Below are 19266 nucleotides of genomic sequence, written 5' to 3'. Positions count from 1 at the left end.
GAGAGCAACAGTACATATACACAAAATTTATATACTTGTATATACAAATGTATATATGTAAATATGTAATGTGAAAATATATAAAATGTATATATGCACTATACTATACACATATAAAATCACACTGTGCTTACCGTTTACCATAAATTGTTCGCTGCGCACACTACCCCCACATATATAAATATTATTCACTATGTATATAAATATGTGTATAGATATATAAAAAATAAACACAAGATCCGACTGTGCTTTTGTTCACTATAAATTATTTCATATATATGAATGCATATATATATATATGTATGTACAAGACAATGGAATGTGATAGATGAGATTTGGCAGGTCTGATTTGACTGGATTACTAGTTGACTAGATTCTAAGCACATCTGGCTGGTACTTGAGAGTACTTAAGAAAGCATGGTTCTCAGAATCTAAAAACACTTTGAACTTCCGGCCCAGTCAACCAACCAGCTTGAAGAACTTCCCATTTCTGGGAGGGGACAGGAAGGAGGAAGGAGAGCCTGCGCAGAGAGCACTGTCTCCTTGGCTTCCTGACTTGGTGGCAGAGAACTACACAGAGGAATTGAGGAGAGGACTACACAGAGGAGTTGAAGAAAGATAGGATTGCCAGGTTGTAGGAATTCTGTTCTCAATCTTTCTCTTTCTATCTTTCAATAAACCCTTAAAAACCTAAACTCATTTTATCAGTGATTTTAGTCAGTTTCCCCCAAAACTGGGGGAACAGATTAGAACCCACATTTAGAATTTTAAATTATACATCCTACTATGTTTATTGTTCACTATGTATAAAAATATATATATATTTATAATTGTATTCTACCAAGTCTAATGAATTTTTAAAGTACACAATACTACATACACATGTATACATTATACATACTACATATAAGACATACACATGATCCCACTGTGCTTATTATTCACTAGAAATTGTTTTTATACACATGTATGTATGTATGTACAAGATCCCACTACGTTTATTGTTCACTATATATAAAATATATAATTATAATTTATTCTACTGAGTCTAACGATTTTTTTTTTTTTTTAGTGAGGCAATTGGGGTTAAATGACTTGCCCAGGGTCACACAGCTAGTTAAGTGTTAAGTGTCTGAGGCCGGATTTGAACTCCTGACTCCAGGGCCAGTGCTCTATCCACTGTGCCATCTAGCTGCCCCCTAACGAATTTTTGATGTGAACAATACCCCGCCCCCCCACACACACACACCTACCCCATACACACACCTTTCCCAACCAAACCAGGTTCCCTCCCTATCTGTCTCCTACTGCACTCAGTCTGACCTTCTAGGAGTGGAACACCTTGAGGACAGGGATTCAGAGCCAAACAATGAAAGCTTAATCTAATGTGGTCTAATCTAGTCTAAAAAGGCTTGCCTGTTCTCCTTTCAGACCTTCATCAAAGATGCCTTGGGCTGATTATTTTCATAAAAATGTTGTAGAGATGGATGGGACAGTAGGCAGGCCTATGGGCTGGTCATGATAATGTACTCCATCCATCAACCCCGGAACATTATAGCCCCTGATAATTACTTTAAAAGGAGATCTCATGCCTCACTAGGGAAGGCCCTCCAGGAGCACAAAAACATCCGAATTTGGAGTCAGGGGTTCAAATACTCCCTGGCCACCTGTGTGACCTTGGGCAAGTTACTTGAGGTCTTCTGGCCTCTTCTGTAAAAGGAGAGAGGTTAGACTGGAATTCTGAGGTGTCTTCCAGCTCTACAATTCTGATCTTAGGTGGTTGTAACAGTCCGGCGAAGGCTTGAAGTGTTTCAGATCCTGGCTTCAAGGACTGCAATCCTGCAACCATTCTGACTGTTCTCCTTTCCTCCCTTATATCCAAACGCTAAACAAGTTCTCCCTATACTTTGTGGTTTGCTCCTCCCATAGTCATTCTCTTGGCCTAAGCCCTGACCCCTTCATACCTGGAGTTATTCAAGATTTTCTTGGCTTCTTTCCCTGTCTTCAGTCTCTCCCCTATTCCACTTCAACCCACATAAGGCTGGCAGACTGATTTCCCAGGGTACTTTGCCTGTTCCTCTCCTTTGCCCTCACCTCGCTCCCCTCTGAATCATCTTTATTGTTGTTACATTTTCTCCTAATTAGTAAATTCATTAAGAGCTAGTCTGTCTTATTTATCCTAGTATCCTTGGAGTCCAGTTTTTGTGGCAGGTAAACAATGCCATTTTAGAACTGCTGTATGTGACTAAGAATCTCCATTTTGACTGTGATGTGCTAATGAGGCCTGAATCCATTTCATCTCATCCAGGTGTGCAACATGAAGCTTTGTCTGTTCTTTACAAAATAATCTCAGTGACCATCAAACCTGGGAGCTCTGGAAACAAGGCTTCCACATAGGGAAACCTAATAACATCAGCTATTTTTTCACCACAGGATTGGTTGAGTATCTGACCTCCACTTTAGCAGATCTGCTGGTGGGTGAAATTCTCCCTGGGCTCTCTGGGAACTCAGGCTGAGAAAGCCTCCTTTCACATAGTAGTAGGTTCTCAAGAAATGCTTGCTAAATTGCATCAAATCTTTATCAATCTATTTAAGAACTACAGGAGGTGGATCAAATCTCAGCTCCTTACTTCAGGTCCTTAAACGGCTTATCTTCTCACCTTTATGGTTCCCTGACATCCCCTCTACTCTAGCCACACCAAATTTCTTAAAAGTTACTCTTGCTTGCCTTTGTCTGGAAGCCTTTGCTAATGCTTCTCTTTTCACCTGGAATGCCCTCTTTTCCACTAATCAACTTCTATCTAAACCCTTCTAAAAATTCACTTCTCCCTAGAAGGAAGTCTCTGACTATGGCCCAATCAATCCTGATGCCATTATTTAGACCCATGATTTCACAGGAGTGGGGAAATACTCAGTGTGGATAATTTCCAAACTGATGTAGACCAGCCACTTGCTCATAAATTATAGTCATAGTAAGTTGTCTGGGGCACTGAGAGCCACCTACCCATGATCACAAAGCTTGTAGGTGTCAGAAGGCAAAGATTTGAACCCAAGTCCTTTTGATTCCCTCTATCTACCATCCTATGTTGCCTCTCTTTCTTATACTGCTTTGTAATTGTTTACTTGTTCCTCATGGTTATATTTGGTCCCATCAAGTAGATCTGAACATTTTATGTGTTATTTCTTTTCTAGTCCTTCCAAAGCAGTTAGTGTTGTACACACACAGCTAACCAATTAAAACTGAAGAAAGCCAAGATACACAGCAATACATCTTCCTATTTTATGCTTTACTTGATATTGTTAATCAGAGAAGTGAACAAGTTATCTCTGTGATCACATTTTTCAAGGATTCATGTATGATTTTCACATGTGCATAGTAGGGTGGGAGGGAGTTTTGTTCTATTAAATGCTATTGACTTTTTTCTTCTACCTTCAGGGAACAGTTTTTCTACTGATTTGCATTTTTTTAGTTGCTTATCTTAAAAAGAAATCTCTCTGAGCTTCTGAAATCTAGAAACTTATCTATCTCTATAATCACAAATAACAGATAAAGGCCTGGGAGGAAACCCAGGGGACATCCAGTTCAACCCCTACATTTAACAGATAAGGAAAATGAGATGAAAAGAAGTCAAAAGATTTGTTCAAGTTCACTTAGTCAACTGGTCAGTCAATTAACATCCATTAAATACCAATTCAGGATTTCCACATCATCATGAATTCAAATATGATCTCAGACACGTTCTAGCTGTGTGACCCTGGCCAAGTCACTTCACCCTAGCTGCCTCATTTACCTCATCTGTAAAATGGGCTGGAGAAGGAAATGGTGAACCACTCCAGTATCTCTGCCAAGAAATCCCCAAATAGGGTCATGAAGAGTCAGACACGACCAAAATGACCGAACAACAACAAAAGTGCCTATCCTATGCTGCTCACTGTACTAAGCATTGGGGATACAAAAAGAGGCAAAAGATAGTTCCCTGCCCTTAAGAAGTTCACAGTCTAATGGGATTTGATTCCCAAGGTCGCACATGTAATAAGCATCCAAAACTAACATCCCTTCCAGTGTACCATGATGCCTCATTATAAAGAGTGAATTTTGACCCTGCCTTTGCGCCACTGAGGGATTGGCTGGGTGGGGCCACCCTTTTAGGAAAACCTACACTTGAGCCCTGACTCTGTGGCCTCTCAGCATCCCAGACCACTAAGACAATAGATTTGAGTGTGTATTTACACAACTGTGTGGTTCCCCTGCATAGAACAAATATTCCTCTCATTAAAGATATAGGTACCTTTCCTAATGTGTTATGGAAGAGAAACAAGTATGTACCATCTATTTAAGCCAAGAAATCACTTAATGATAATTCTACAAAACACAGCAGAAAAGATGGTTCACTATTTGAGTAGTTCAGCTCATGAAACCTGGCACTTACCTTCCTCTGTAGGGTTAAACCCACAGATGTCACAAATACAACGAACCCACTTATTCATCTCCTCCTCACTGTCTGCTACCAAATAGAAGATGCGGTCGATTGTGTTGATATCAAAAATGTAGCTGTTTTCAAACTCCTTTTTGTTAAATGTCAATCCGGCGTCTACTTGTTGACATAAGTTTAAGTCGATAATGCGGATGGGCTTTTTGGCGTGATCATTTTTGTAGTATTCCAATACATCTGGATCTCCCGTTAAACGGCCACTTCGGAGTACGAACCACCTCCTCTTCCATGCCTGTGGAAGAGATCAAAACATTCATTTAAAATGCAGGAATTAAGAATGGTTTTTAAAATAAGACATGAAAAAAATATAAAAATAAGCCATGGACCAAAGGTTTCCTGAAAATATAACTACAGTTTTAATATTTGAAATCTCTTATTATGGATGACATGTTGATGGGTCATGGAGTAGACTAGCCAACATATAGAGCTCATCTCATCTGTCAATACATATTGTTTAAACAGATTTTTGTGGTTGTTCGGTTGTGTTGGTTTTGTTTTTTTTTCCAGTCATATCTGACTCTTCGTGACCCCATTTGGGGTTTTCTTTTCAGAGATACTGGAGTGGCTTCCATTTCCTTCTCCAGCTCATTTTACAGATGAGGAAACTGAGACAAATCAGGTTAAGTGACTCACCCAGGGTCACACAGCTACTGTGTCAGAGGCTGGATTTAAACTCAGGAAGATGAATCACTGAGAGTTGATAAACTAAGGTAAAGACTTCTTGGAAGTTTCACTTCATGGCAGAATTTTTGAACTGGCAAGCATTCCAGAAAACAAGCAAGCAATGGGAATCTCTTTGTCCGTGTCTCTCTCTCTCTCACACACACAGACACACACACATAGACACACAGACACAGACAGACAGACACACACACACAAAGTGTGGTTATCAAGAACCTGTTGTAGAGATCTGTCTGTCTGAATCCCCTCTCAGCTGTGTCTTGTGTGACTTTGGGGGAATCTGCCTCATCTCCCTGGTAGATGAGAAGATTGTAGAGGACCTCCAAAATCCCTTCCAGCGCTAAAGCTCTAACCCTAGGGGCCTACCTAGTAAAATTCAAACTCTTCTGTCCTGGGAAGCCCTTTCTGAACTTCTCTCCTGTGACTGCCTGCCACATCTTCAACATTCCATCCAAATAGGATTGCTTTCTACCCACCTAATACAACCTGCTTTCTATCATCTCTGGGCTTTTGCTCTGTGTCTGGAAAATCCTCCCTCCATCTATCACTGTCTCTTGAATTCTTTTTTTTTTTTTTTTTGTGGGGCAATTGGGGTAAAGTGACTTGCCCAGGTCACCCAGCTAGTAAGTGTCAAGTGTCTAGTGTCTGAGGCTGGATTTGAACTCAGGTCCTCCTGAATCCAGGGCCAGTGTTCTATCCACTGCGCCACCTAACTGCCCCTCTTGAATTCTTTAAAGCCCTTCACTAATAGTAGTTCTTCCATGAAACCTTCCCAGTCTCATATAGCACCCCCTAATGTATTCATCATGAGTTACAGTATATGTTGCAATTATCTGTGTATATATTATATCCTAATTGGTGCCTGTAAACTCCAAAAGGACAGAAATACAGCATCTCCCTAAGGGACCAACAGTGCTCATCACAAAACAAATGTTCAACAATGATCTATTGGGGCAGCTCGGTGGCGCAGTGCATAGAGCACCGGCCCTGGAGTCAGGAGTACCTGAGTTCAAATCCGACCTCAGACACTTAACACTTACCAGCTGTGTGACCCTGGGCAAGTCACTTAACCCCAATTGCCTCACCAAAAAAACAAAAACAAAACCCCAGAATTTTATAAACTCCTTCCAGGCCCAAAGAGTAGCATGCTGAAATGGATGAGTGTCCAAGTGCAGCCAAGCATGTGTGGTCATCTCAAGTATTCGATGACTCTGTGTTCACAAGCACACATGGAGTGAAGACGGAACCAGGAAAGGATGGACTCTGCCCCTTTCCCTTTCTCTTCCATAGCACTCAGTTTTAAAGGGCATTTGAGAACTCAACTAAATGGCTAAAGACAGAAAGAAAGGGAATAAAAGACAGGGAATGCACACACACACACACACATATACAGAGAGGGATGAAGGCAGTAATTTCATTGGCTGGTTTGGTTTGCTGAGTGAACATCACATGTGAGATGAGCTTTCTCCACAGGAAATTACAGTCCTAAAATATTGAATTTAGCCAACCAGCACCTGCTCCTTTTGGGGAGGGGGGTACCTAACGCAAATGAGAATGTTTGTTTCAGTCACATAATGAGTCACTCTCATTGAATCTGGCACCGATGAAACTGGAAAACAAAAGCAATTACATAAACTACACACTTTAATAAGGCAGATACAAAGATTCTCTGGATCACAGTACAAAGCACAATTTAGCAACCGAATAAAGCTGGATGCCAGACAAGAGAACTGACCTCAGCACCCCGGCTAATCACAGCACAAAGGCGTCTCTATGTTTTCAAAGCACAAAATGAGCCCACATAAATCACTCTTTGTTATCTGAAAATATCTGGGATTCTTAAAGCGTGTTCTATTTTTAACCTTGTGGCACTTGTCGCCCCAATGAAAGCCGTAGGTTGCCCCACCAAGTCTACAGTAGCAGGGTAGAAAATGCCTTTCAAAACCAAAACCCCTGAATCGATTTGGGGAAAAACTTTGCATGCAGAAGTCCATTCTAACTTAATTTTCACTGAAAGAGATGTACTTGGGACAACTGGGGGCAAAAAGCTGACTTTTCATATATCTAACTCCATTTCTGGCGCCTCTTCAGAGATCGCATGATGCAATCTGGGACCTGAATCAAAAAGACCAGGGTTCGAATCTCACCTAAAAACTTTTGCTATCTCTGTAACCTTGGGAAAGTCATAAAACTTTCCCTAGGTCTTAGTTTCCCAACTAGCCTCAGGAGGCAAAATTGGATGCATTGGGTGGAAGTTGCAGAGTCAAATTTTGGTGTAGTGTTAGGAAAGTATAAGGTGTAAGGAAAAACTTATCAACATCTAGAGTGCCCCCATGGGTAATGAACTGCCTATGTAGGTAGTGATTTCCCAATCACAAGATGTCTCCAAACCAAAGGCTGGATGACCACTTGTTAAGATACAAGTCTGACCTCTGAGGTCCTTCCTAATCTGGGAGATTCTGTAACTTTTTTTAAGGTCCTTATTTCTGAATTTCTTTTAGACTTCCTTAGGACTTTAGCAAACCTCCTTGGCTCAACTGTACACAGGTCTGACAGGCTGGCTGGGTGGACGTTTCAAATAGCTTATTTATTTTTCAGCATGGGAACTCAGGGCACCCTAAACTATAAGCAATGGACAGAAAATGAGGCATGCACTCATAAGCTTTGTGGAGATGGCAGCTTGTTACATAAACCACCAATCAATCCAACCTTCTATTTTGTATGCCCTATGTGGTATAACTCATGAAAATTCAGAGATCAGATGTTTTAATTCTCCTCTTTCCTTATACCTTAGCAAGCAGATGACTGAAAGAACGAAAAAATAAAGAAAAACAAAGATTTCCTGAAAAAGAATTTTGCCTGGATCTCTGCTTTGTCCCATCCATGTCTTATCCTGTCTTATGTATTGGTTATGCCAACGTCCATCTCACCGCCCCCCCCCCACCGCCCAGCTTAGGACACTGTAAACTATGTCAGGGTAAGGACTGGTTTCTTTCCCCACTCCCCCAACTTCATGTTTCCCAATAGTAAGTACAGCACACCGCACATATAGGTACTTAACAAATGTTTCAACTCAACTGAAGGTCTCACTGATCAATAAATAGGATAAGGCTACAATGCAATAGAATGGAAGATTCTTGAGGGCAAGGACTGTTTGGGGTTTTTTTTGGGGGGGGTCTTTATATCCTTGTGCCTAGAATATGTTGTTGTTGAGTCATTTTCAGTCATGCCCCTCTCTCTGTGACCCCCGTTTGGGGTTTCCTTGGCAAAGATGCTGGAGTGGTTTAGGCCTCAGCACTCTATCCACTGAGTCATCTAGCTGCCCCACAGAGCACATAGTAGGAATTTGATAGGTGCCAGTTGAATTGAATTAAACTGATAACATAAAAGGGGAGGCGAAGGATTCTGGTTTGAAGATATCTATGGAAATCTTGTAAGACGGTGTTATTCATGATTTGAAAAACACATCCTCCCCATTTTTGGTTGTGCCATCTCTCCCTCCCCTCTCAGGACTGCCCATTTCCTCCTTTCTCCTGACTACAAATCCTACCAAATCTTGAAGACTCCTCTGAGCAGCCTTCCTGGAACACCCGGGATACCTGGCTCCCACTGGGACTTAATACCCTTCATCTGAAAACCCTGGATCAGCTCGGGATGTCTCCAGTCATTGTACTGAACTGTTACTCATCTCTCCTTTTGCTATTAACTTTTCATCTATTTATGTCATTTCCCTTTTTCTTTGCTTCCCTTCTTCACTCCCCCCTTCACTCCCCCAAGCCTCCCTGTCAGAGAAGTGAAGACTTACTAAGAATGCCCATTTAGCCTCTGTGAGATGAGGGGGTTTGCACTTCTTGTTGTTTGTCCTTCATTCTCAACGAGGACCATGACATTTGGGTGATGTCATGACTTGCACTGAATTGGATTTAAGTGAGGGAGGGCTGTGCAAAGTCACCAGTTTCACTCTCTCCTCCAGAGCCATCTGCATCCAGTGGCAATTTGACTGGACAATGAAGGTGGCCCCAGATGTTTAATGCAATTGGGGTTAAGTGACTTGCCCAGGGTCATACAGCTACTAAGTGTCTGAGGTGAGATTATTTTTTTTGGTGAGGCAATTGGGGTTGACTTGCCCAGGGTCACACAGCTAGTAAGTGTCAAGTGTCTGAGGCTGGATTTGAACTCAGGTCCTCCTGAATCCAGGGTCGGAGCTCTATCGACTGCACCACCTAGCTGCCCCTGAGGTGAGATTTGAACTCAGGTTCTCCCAACTTCAGAGCCAGTGCTGTACCTACTGTACCACCTAGCTGCTCCTGGGGATTGGAGTAGGTGATTTCTAATGGCCCATGACATTCTAAACTCTTTTACCTTCCCCCAAGCATTCTGGGAAAATATAATGAAATGGAAAGCACACGGTATTAGAAATCTCAGGTCTGCCCTAACATGCTCTGTGGCCATCAGTGAGATATCTCCCCCAACCCCCCACCCCCCACCCCATCTGAAGTTAAATTTCCTAACTGGCAAAATAATTGATATGTATGACATGATACCTATATTCCCCCCTTGTTCTGATATTCACAATGCTAAATATTTACTCCCCCAACTCTGCCCATATTATGGGGCTAGGAAGTTATTAATAGTTGGACAAAGTATAAAAGTACAGATCTTTAGGGGAGATCTTTTAATTTTTTAAAAACATCTTATTAGACTTCAGCTTGATTTCTTTTAGGCTCAAGTCTAAACATCTATGGTCTTTGCTGAAAGACCAGTATCTTAGAATCATAGAAGGGCCCTCAGAGATAACTGAATTATCAGCTTTAGTAATGGGAAAGAACCACAAACATCATTCCCCATTTTATTTTATTAAGGTGGTAGCTGTGTTAGTAGAAAAAGTCAGATGTGAAAGATGACTGAATGCAGAAACAGTAAGATTTGGCAACTGACTGGCTGTAGGAGACTAAAAGAATGGTGATGCCTTCAAAAGAAATAAAGTTTTTCGGGAAAGTATTTAGGGGGTGGGGGGAAATAATGAGTTCTGTATTAGATATCTTGTGATTGAGCTGTCTCTAGGACATTCAGGCTGAAATTGCCAATGGGCAATTAATTAGGGATGCAGGATTGAAGATTAAGGGAAAGACAAGGCACATATATAAATGTGGTAGTTATTGGCATAGAGATGGTAACTGAACCCATAGGAGCTGATGAGGTTACACAGAGAGAGAGAGACAGACAGAAAGAGACAGACAGACAGACAGAGACAGAGAAGACAGAGAGAGAGATAGAGAGAGAGAGAGAGAGAGAGAGAGAGAGAGAGAGAGAGAGAGAGAGAGAGAGAGAGAGAGAGAAGGAGATAGGAGGGAAGGAGAGACACAGAAAGAATAGGGTAGGAGGTCTAGGAAGGAGCCTTGGGAAACGCCTGCAGTTATGGGACGGGACCTAGAAGATGAACCAACAAAGGGGACAGAGGAGGATCAGTCAGATAGGTAGAAGAAGCCCAGAGAGAAGAGCATTCAGAGAGGACAGTTAACAGTATGAAGTACAGTAGATGAATGAAGAAGGATGAAGACTGCGAAAAGACCACTGGATTTGGCACTTAAGGGATCACTGGAAATTTAGAATATTTTTAGCTGAATGATAAGAGCAAAAGCCAGACTTTAGAGGGTTAAGGAAGGAATGAGAGAAGTGGAAGCTGTGATCATAAAGAGGTTTTTATGGGCATCTAATAGAAAAAAGTAGGAAAGGTTCAGGATAACAGTTTGAGGAGATGCTATGATTAGTGATGGTTTTCTAAGGATGGGGAACTCTGGGCATATTTGAAGGACGCAGGGAAGGAACAGGAAAATAAGGAGAGGCTGAAGATGGGGGAGGTGATTGAGGCTGAAATCTGCTAGAGAAGATAGGAAATGATGGAATCAGGGACGCTGAGCAGTTGGTGTTAGCAAGGAGAGGAAGGAAGAGGGGAGGTGACCAGGCTTTTCTGAGATGAAGATAGGGGCAGAAGTGGGAACCTATGGCCTCACAACTAAATGGCTCTTTATAAAGCAATAAGCTACCAAAAAGCAGTTATTAGAAAGTAATAGAAATAACAAAGTAATTATTATAAAGCAACAGGTTATAAAACAGCAACCTACCCATGCACAGTATATTAAATAACAATAAGAGAGCGACTTGCCCCAGTGCCATTTCTATTTGAACACCATTGGAAAATATGATGATGGTGATCAAAATAATAATGAAAATAAAGCATGGTAGATTGCTGGGCTTGAAATCAGGATGACATGGGTTTCGGCTCTCACCTCGGACATTAACTGTGTAATCCTGGGCAAGTCATTTAATCATTATGTGCCTTAAGCAGCTCCAGGGGATTTATCTACTAAGGCAAAGGCAGGTTGTGTTAGTACAGGGAGTTCCCACACAAGGAATTCCCTATGGAGTCACATATTTATAACAATAACTCACCTTAAATATCACTAGAGTAAAGTTACAAAGCACCTTCTTCACAAATGCCGAGGGCCAGAGGCCTCTACCAGATATCACACTGAATTTTGTTCTCATTTTCTTTAGTAAAATTACTAGAGTTGGAGTAGTGATGAATATCGTAGCTATAAAGAATACTTATTTCTGTTACAAATGTGGCAACTGATTGTGTTCTTAAGTCAAGTTAACCCTTTAAAATTAGGTGATTCCTTAAAATATAATCGGAATTCAAAAGTATTGTGAACAAGTTACATAACAATGATTTTTTTCCCTTTTTTTTTGAAAACGCTATAAAACATCATAAGAATTTGCAAAATAAGCGTACTTCCCTCATGGGACCTTTTGGAAAAAACAGAAGATATTCACATTTTTTTGACTTCAGTTTTCAAGATATAAAAGCTCAGCACAGCTTCACACAGAGTAAGGAACCATAGCTGATTGGAACTCTTCTTAGGTACCTACCACTTCACATAGATATAGTCAACTCTTAGGATCATACTAATTAAACACAGTGCCCATCTGGTGAATTGGAGTATATAAAAAAACTGGGTAATTCACTCAGAATAAGCCTACATGTTAATGTTAGGATCTCAGTGGTTAACCAACCATCACCACACTGGGTTAACCAATGGTGGCAGACTGAAAACAAGAAAACATCAGGGAGACCACAGAAAGTTTTTCCTTGATGATAGCTACTGAGTCAGAACCAAAGTTTAATTTGGACCTGATAAGCCTGAAGCATTTCCTGTATTCTGGAAGATTATTCCTTCCACTGGACTGGACTGGTACCATTGTAATTTGACTAAATGCTATTCAGGAGAAATTAGAAACAAAAGTATAGTGAAAATGATGATGAGGCTTGATGATGAGGTCTTTAAGATATTGATTAAACAATAAGTTTAATGATTCTTTTGTTATGATGTTTGTGGGGTTTTGCTTTTGTTTTTGTGTTTTTAGGTAATTTAATTGATGTGAGGAAGTGTGGAACATCCGTCCACCAATGCTGACAGGACAGTCAGTAATTAGTCAGTAGTTTATAACCTTAGAGAACTGCCTGGGAGCATTGAGGATTCCAGTGTCACACAGCCAACAGGATTTGAATCCAGGGTTTTCTGACTTCAAGACCAGCCCTCCAAACATAGGACAAGCTACCTACGGGTGTCTTTGGTAGAATTAAACATTATGGGGCAGCTGGTTGGTACAGTGGATAGAGCACTGGCTCTGGATTCAGGAGGACCTGAGTTCAAATCCAGCCTCAGACACTTAACACTTACTAGCTGTGTGACTCTGGGCAAATCACTTAACCCTCATTGCCCCACAAAAAACATTAAAATAAAAAAAATAATAAAATATAGGACCTTTTACAGGAGAGGTCTCTTCAAGGAAGTGGCTCAAAAAAATTTGTTTTAAGAAGGCACTTGTGGGAGGGGGGACAACAAACCAAGGAAAACAGGAAACCTCTTAAACAGAGAGACAAATATTTCTCCCCTTGGGTTCTTCCCTTACAGCTCAATAACCATAATAATTACCCCGGCTCTATTTCTCTCAAAACTACATCAGTGAACAAAACAACTTCTGTTTTGATATTAAGATCACTGATTTAATACAATCCAATCAACCTACAGCCTACTGTGTTCTAAGGATGCCATGCTTAGCAGTGGGAAAAACAAAACAGAAAGACCAACAAAAAACAGTCCTTGCCTTCAAGTAGCTTACAGTCTCCGGGATCCACAAGCTGCCTGCCTCTAAGTTCTGTTTATTTGTCTATAACACAATTTTTCCACAATCCTGTTACTGACCAAATTCTGAACTGACCAAAAAGCACACGTCCACTCTGAAGGAAGGAAAAACAACAAGAGTGTTTGCTCTAACAGACTTGACTTGTTTTCCAGGAAGCCCCATCTTTTCTCACTAAGCAAAATAAGGAAAAAACAGACTCAGTGGAAGTTTCCACCCCCCTGGCCCTATCATCATGGTCATCTGTTCCAAACACACACATAAGTCTAAAATTTCCTGTTTTCCAACTATTGTCACCATTTTCTAGCCTCGCACTGTAGGGTCTAACTTTAGCTTAGTTAAATAAACAAAAGAAAATACTGAGAATAATGCAGAACCATGCTCAGAGGCAAGCTTACCCCATTCCCCGCCCCCCCCAAAAAAACCCCAAACCTTTCATTTGGTATTCCACAGCCCCAGTAAATGGTAGTTTTTGCACATGCTGTTTGAAATAAAATAAATTAGCCAGCATTAAAAAAAATTCATTACACCTTCATGGAAAAAGTCAAGCCTAATTCATAAGTCTCATAGTAGTTTGGAGGAAGTGGATTTAAAATTACCAACGGAGGATGCTGGCAACTCACTCTTTGAAAACAGTGCTAATTACAAGTCCTGGAATCAGCACCACATGAAAAAAGAGCAAACTTTGTCGTAATTAGTACAGTATGTCTCCTGGAACCTCGCTATAACACGATTTTACTCGTGGGGTGAGGGGCAAAAGGGCTTAAATGATTAACTCTTTCATTCAACAATCATTTATTAAGCACCTACGAAGAGCAAAGACCCTAGGCCTAGTCACTGGGGAGATGAAGACAGGAATGAATCGTCCCTGCCCTGTCTCAAGATCCTTCAGCGTTTCCCTACTGTATGTAAGGTAAAACTTCTCCTTGCAGTATTTAAAGACTTTCTGAACCAGGCTCCAACCTATCTTTCCAAACTTCTTTCGCAACTCCAGCTTGAGCCAAACTGGTCTAACTTGTTCCCAGAAAAGAACAGTTCATCTCCTGTATTTCAGCCTTTCCATAAGCTGTCCCCCATGTAAGGAATCTCAATCATCATTCCCACCACTAGGAACCCTTTCAAAGCCAAGCTAAGGCCTTTCCTAATTAACCCCTTCCAGCAGATAAAGCACAGGACCTGGAGGCAAGAAGACTCCTCTTCCTAAATTCAAATCTGACCTCAGACACTTACTAGCTGTGTGATCCTGAGCAAGTCATTGAACCCCAATTGCCTCCAAAAAAAAAAAAAGGACCAAATCAGTGTCTGCCCTCAAGAAGCTCCTATACCAAGGTTGGGGGGGGGGGGGGTGGTGGTGAGACAACATGCAAATAACTATGTACATACAAGGTGTGTACATACCAGGGCAACCTGCAGGTAGTCTGAGGGAGAGGCACTAGCATTAAGGGGGACTGGGAAAAGAGTCTAGCCGAAGGAGGGGTTTTAGCAGACGTGAAGGAGCCCAGGGAAGCATATGGTAGAGGTATTTGGGGCAGGCAACAAGCATCAAAGGGGCAATTAATACAACTGTTAAATCTAATTTGAGAAAGGGGTGATGTGGGAGAGAAACTCATGGTCATTATCTCTTACTGTCTTACAGAAGGGGGGGGGGGGAGACTAATTCCTTAGTCCATAATCCTTGGGACTAGAGTGACTTGGACATCCTTTAAGGTCCCTTCCAAATCTACATAAAATCTACACTTCAGTGATTCTAGGCTAGGCATCATTAATCTCTGTTCTTCATCAACTCACAATTCAGGTATTTTCATAGGCTCAGGAAACCTCTAACATCTGTCTCACTCATCTAAAAATTAATGAGTCAGGAATCATCTGAAAGCCTAGGAGTTCTGGTCAATGAAAGCTGGAGTTGAGACAGGTTATTGTGCCAAGGAGCAAGGGCAAGGAAAAGTGAGTCAGAGGATTATCACACACTGTGGAAAAGACAAAATGACTTGAGAGAGGAGACTGGGGAATCAGATTTTGAATCCTGACTGTCCTACTTCCTACTTGCATGACCCTGGACCGATCTGGAATAGATCAAAGAGCATTTGTAAAACAAGGCTGGACCTTCCTGCTCACAATCCATGATCCTGACCTCTAAAAGACCTAGTTTTCAAGCCATGTTTTTAAGAAGTGTGTAATAAGGCTTTCCTCCCTTATTTTGCCCTGCAACACACCTAGAAGATAAAAATGGGGACAAAAATTGCATCTAACTCCCAGGGTCACCTCAGTGGTGTGCAGTGGACAGTGCAGTCAGGGCAGACAAGAGTTCAAATCTGACCTCAGAAACTTACTAGTTGTGTGCCTCTGAGTAAATCACTTGACCTCTGTTTGCTTCAGTTTCTTCATCCATAAAATGAGGATAATAATAGCACCTAGCTATTGTGAGGATCAAATGAGATGATAATAATAATAATTATAAAGTGCTTATCATAGTGTCTAGCACAGAGTAGGTGCTATAAAAATGTTAACTATTATTATTTGTGATAATATAGAAATAAAAACACATCTTCCATAAAGTCATCAAATTTTTATATCACCTTTCTAAATTTTATACATTTTGATTACTCCATACCAGACTTTCTGGGTAGAAAACAAATTCTGAGATATAGACAGAGTCCAGTATAAAGGCAAGCAATTACTTCCTCTCTCCCCCAGTGCACACAAACTCACACTCTCTTAGTAAATTTAAAAATAAATCGCTCATGGCTTAATATAAATGGAAACACAAAAATACTCAACATCAAGCAAATGGAAAGAGTAATGAGACAAAGAGTTTAGGAACCCCAATTGTGAGGTTCCATATTTAAATTTATTTGGGATTAGTCGAAACAGTGGTTCATGGGCTTTTTCTGAAAGTAAAAACTCTATTTGCCAAATACTACAGGGACAAAGACTACAAGATGAAAAAAAAAAAGATCAAAACTCTTCTTCAGGCAGTCTTCCAGAAGAACAGAAATCATTCATTCCGGAAGCATCCAATTTAAAGCACACTAAATTAAAAACAAACAAAGAAAAAGGAAAAAGAAGCTCCTCCAAACTGAATCCTAAATTCTGGGCAAGGCAAAACAAAAACCCGAAACCCACCATGTACTCCCTCTAAATAATGAAACGAACAGCCTTTAAATACATAAAATAAAACGTTGCATAGAATTGCTTGGTTAAAATACTGAACAGTTTTCAGAAAAGAACCAGCCCCCCCCCCCCCCAGTAGGGCGGGATGGGGAAGCCAGTTTCCTCTTCACACATCACCTTCTTTTGGAAAAGCTCCCTTCCTTCTACAACATGCCCAGAGCAGTGCCAGCACTGAATGAAAAGCTGGTGACCGTTTACCTTTCTTTGTTTCCGCAAAATCCAAGAGCCATCCTGCCCATGTCTATGAACTTTGTCTTGTACGAAAAGAATCCAGGCTTTCTTTTTCCTGCTAGCTTTCTATCCTACTCTACAGCACCCAATCCCGCTAACCTTTGACCAACAGGAAGCAGACACAATGGACTGAAAATAACATCAATTCTAAAGCTAATGTGTGATTTAATTCGAGAGCAGTGGGTGTAAAGGATCAGGCCAGTGGAGGGAGAAGAGAGGATAGTTTCTTGCTTCTGTGGCCAAAAAAAAGCAATGGATGGGATCTGGAGGGGAAAGAATAAACATCTATTAGGTACCTACTATGTGCCATGTACTAAAAGCTTTACAAAAATTATTTCATTTGATCTTTGCAAAACCTGGGAGGGAGGTATTATTATTATCCCCATTTCACACTCTAGGAGACTGAGGCAGATGGAGGATAAGTGACTTGTCCAAGATCACACAACCAATATGTGTTTGAGGCTAGATTTGAACCCAGGTCATTGCCCTCCTGCCTTCAAGCCCAGCATTCTTTCCACTGCCATCAAGCTTCCTCAGATCCTCAATGGTATTCAAAGTTCATGAACTTAAAATGAAACTCTCAATGAAAATAATTGTCAAAAACTCAAAATTATAGTACATAGACATATTCTTCCTCCAAAGCCCTCTTCAAAGCCATAGCAACAGAAGGAAAGGTATGACAAGGGCCTGCCCATGTGGAAAAGCTTCTAGGTTGGCTCAGGGACAGATTGAATGATTGTCCCCTGAGGATGAGCAAGATTCATCACCAGGATGGCAACAAGCTGTAGAGGAGGATAGAGGGATGGCAACAAGATATAGGGAGGGGAGTTAGGGATGAAAAAGACAGGTAAAGTAGGGAGGGGCCAGGCGATGAAGAGCTCTGCATGAATTTTTTATCCCGGCCATAATAGGAAGCCACTGACATTTATTGGGCAAACCTCTGCTTTAGGGAAATCACTTTGACAGCTGAAGAGAAGATGAACTAGAGAGCTGAGGTCACCAACACGCAGAGCAGCAAGATTCAAATGAAAGTGGGAAATAGTGAAAACATTAATACAAATACAATCCAATGTGGAGAATATGAATTTGTGGTATTGAGTCAATCCATGGCCCACAGGGCACAGACTGGAAATGAAAAGGGAAGGAATGAGGAATGGAGGGTGATGCCAAGGTTGTGAGTGTGAGTGCCTAGGAGGATGGAGGGATCCTGAACAAAAGGAAAGTTCAAAAGAGGGGAGTGAGTAATGAGTTTTGGCTATGTTGAATTTGAGGTTCCTGAAAAACATACAGTCTGAAATGTCCAAAAGGCAGTTGGTGAAGAGACTGGAGCTCAGGAGGGAAAAAAAAAAAGAGCTGTAGATCCAGATATAGAGATAATCCAACTCTATAGAACATACAGAACCATTGGCACATTCAGTGATCACTGAATCCCCAGGAGCTGATAGAATCATTAAGCCAGATGCCACCTAGAGAAAAGAAAAGAAAGCCCAGGACGAAGGTCTGGGGGACGCTCACCTGCAGTGAGCAGGTGAAGAGGAAGAACCTGCTACGGTTCCGACTGATGTGGTTTTAACCTCTTCCTAAATACAACTCAGAGCCATGACCTGACCAACGTCATGCAGTGAGTGATGGTGCTAGGATTCAAATTCCTGTCTCCTCAGCCAATATTTATGGCTCTTTAAAATGTACCACCTCTACCAAGGTATCTAAGGTTGTGTTACCTGTTGGCGAAATTGCAGAATCCTAACAAATTACTTTCTAATTTGGATGCATCTACAATTTCATTGATTGTACCCTTTGACCCAGGAATATCACTACTAGATCTGTATCCCAAAGAGATCATAGAAAAAGGGAAAGGACCCACATGTACAAAAATATTTATACCAGCTCTTTGTGGTTGGCAATGAATTGGAAATCGAGGGAAAGCTCATCAATTGGGGAAAGGCTAAACAAGTTGTGGTATATGAATGTAATGGAATACTATTGTGCTATAAGAAATGATGAGCAGGCAGATTTCAAAAAAACCTGGAAAGATTTAAGTGGACTGATGCTGAGTGAAGTAGCAGAACCAGGAGAACATTGTACATAGTAACAGCAACACTGTGTGATGATCAACTATGATAGACTTAGCTCTTCTCAGCAATGCAATGATCCAATTCCAAAGGACTCATGTTGGAAAATGCTCTCCACATCCAGAAAAAAGAACTGTGGAATCTAAATGCAGACTGAACCATGCTGTTTCTACTTTTGTTTTTTGTTTTTGAGATTTTTCCATTTTCTTATGATTCTTCTTTCACAACATGACTAATGCAGAAGTACATTTAATGTGATTATACATATATATCAGATTGCTTTCTGTCTTGGGGAGGAGGAAGGGAAAGGAGAAAAATTTGTGATGCAAATAAAAACAAATGTTGAAAACTATCTTTACCTGTAACTGGAAAATAATAAAATACTTTTACGATTAAAAAAAGAATAAATC

The 19266-nt window shown here is 40.9% G+C and overlaps 1 protein-coding gene across 4 annotated transcripts in view; it reads right to left on the bottom strand.

Annotated features, from left to right (window-relative positions):
- The window catches only part of GAB1 (GRB2 associated binding protein 1), a 181471-nt gene that overhangs the window by 56047 nt on the left and 106158 nt on the right, over window positions 1-19266 (bottom strand). For all 4 annotated transcript variants that reach the window (XM_043973057.1, XM_043973059.1, XM_043973058.1 and 1 more), the window contains exon 2: window positions 4431-4725. In XM_043973057.1, coding sequence (XP_043828992.1) covers window positions 4431-4725 — 295 coding nt within the window. The remainder of the gene's footprint in view (window positions 1-4430; window positions 4726-19266) is intronic.

This window comes from Dromiciops gliroides, chromosome 6 (genome assembly GCF_019393635.1).
Source record: "Dromiciops gliroides isolate mDroGli1 chromosome 6, mDroGli1.pri, whole genome shotgun sequence".
NCBI classification, from domain to species: Eukaryota; Metazoa; Chordata; class Mammalia; order Microbiotheria; family Microbiotheriidae; genus Dromiciops; species Dromiciops gliroides.
This window is presented reverse-complemented; position numbering and strand designations above follow the sequence as displayed.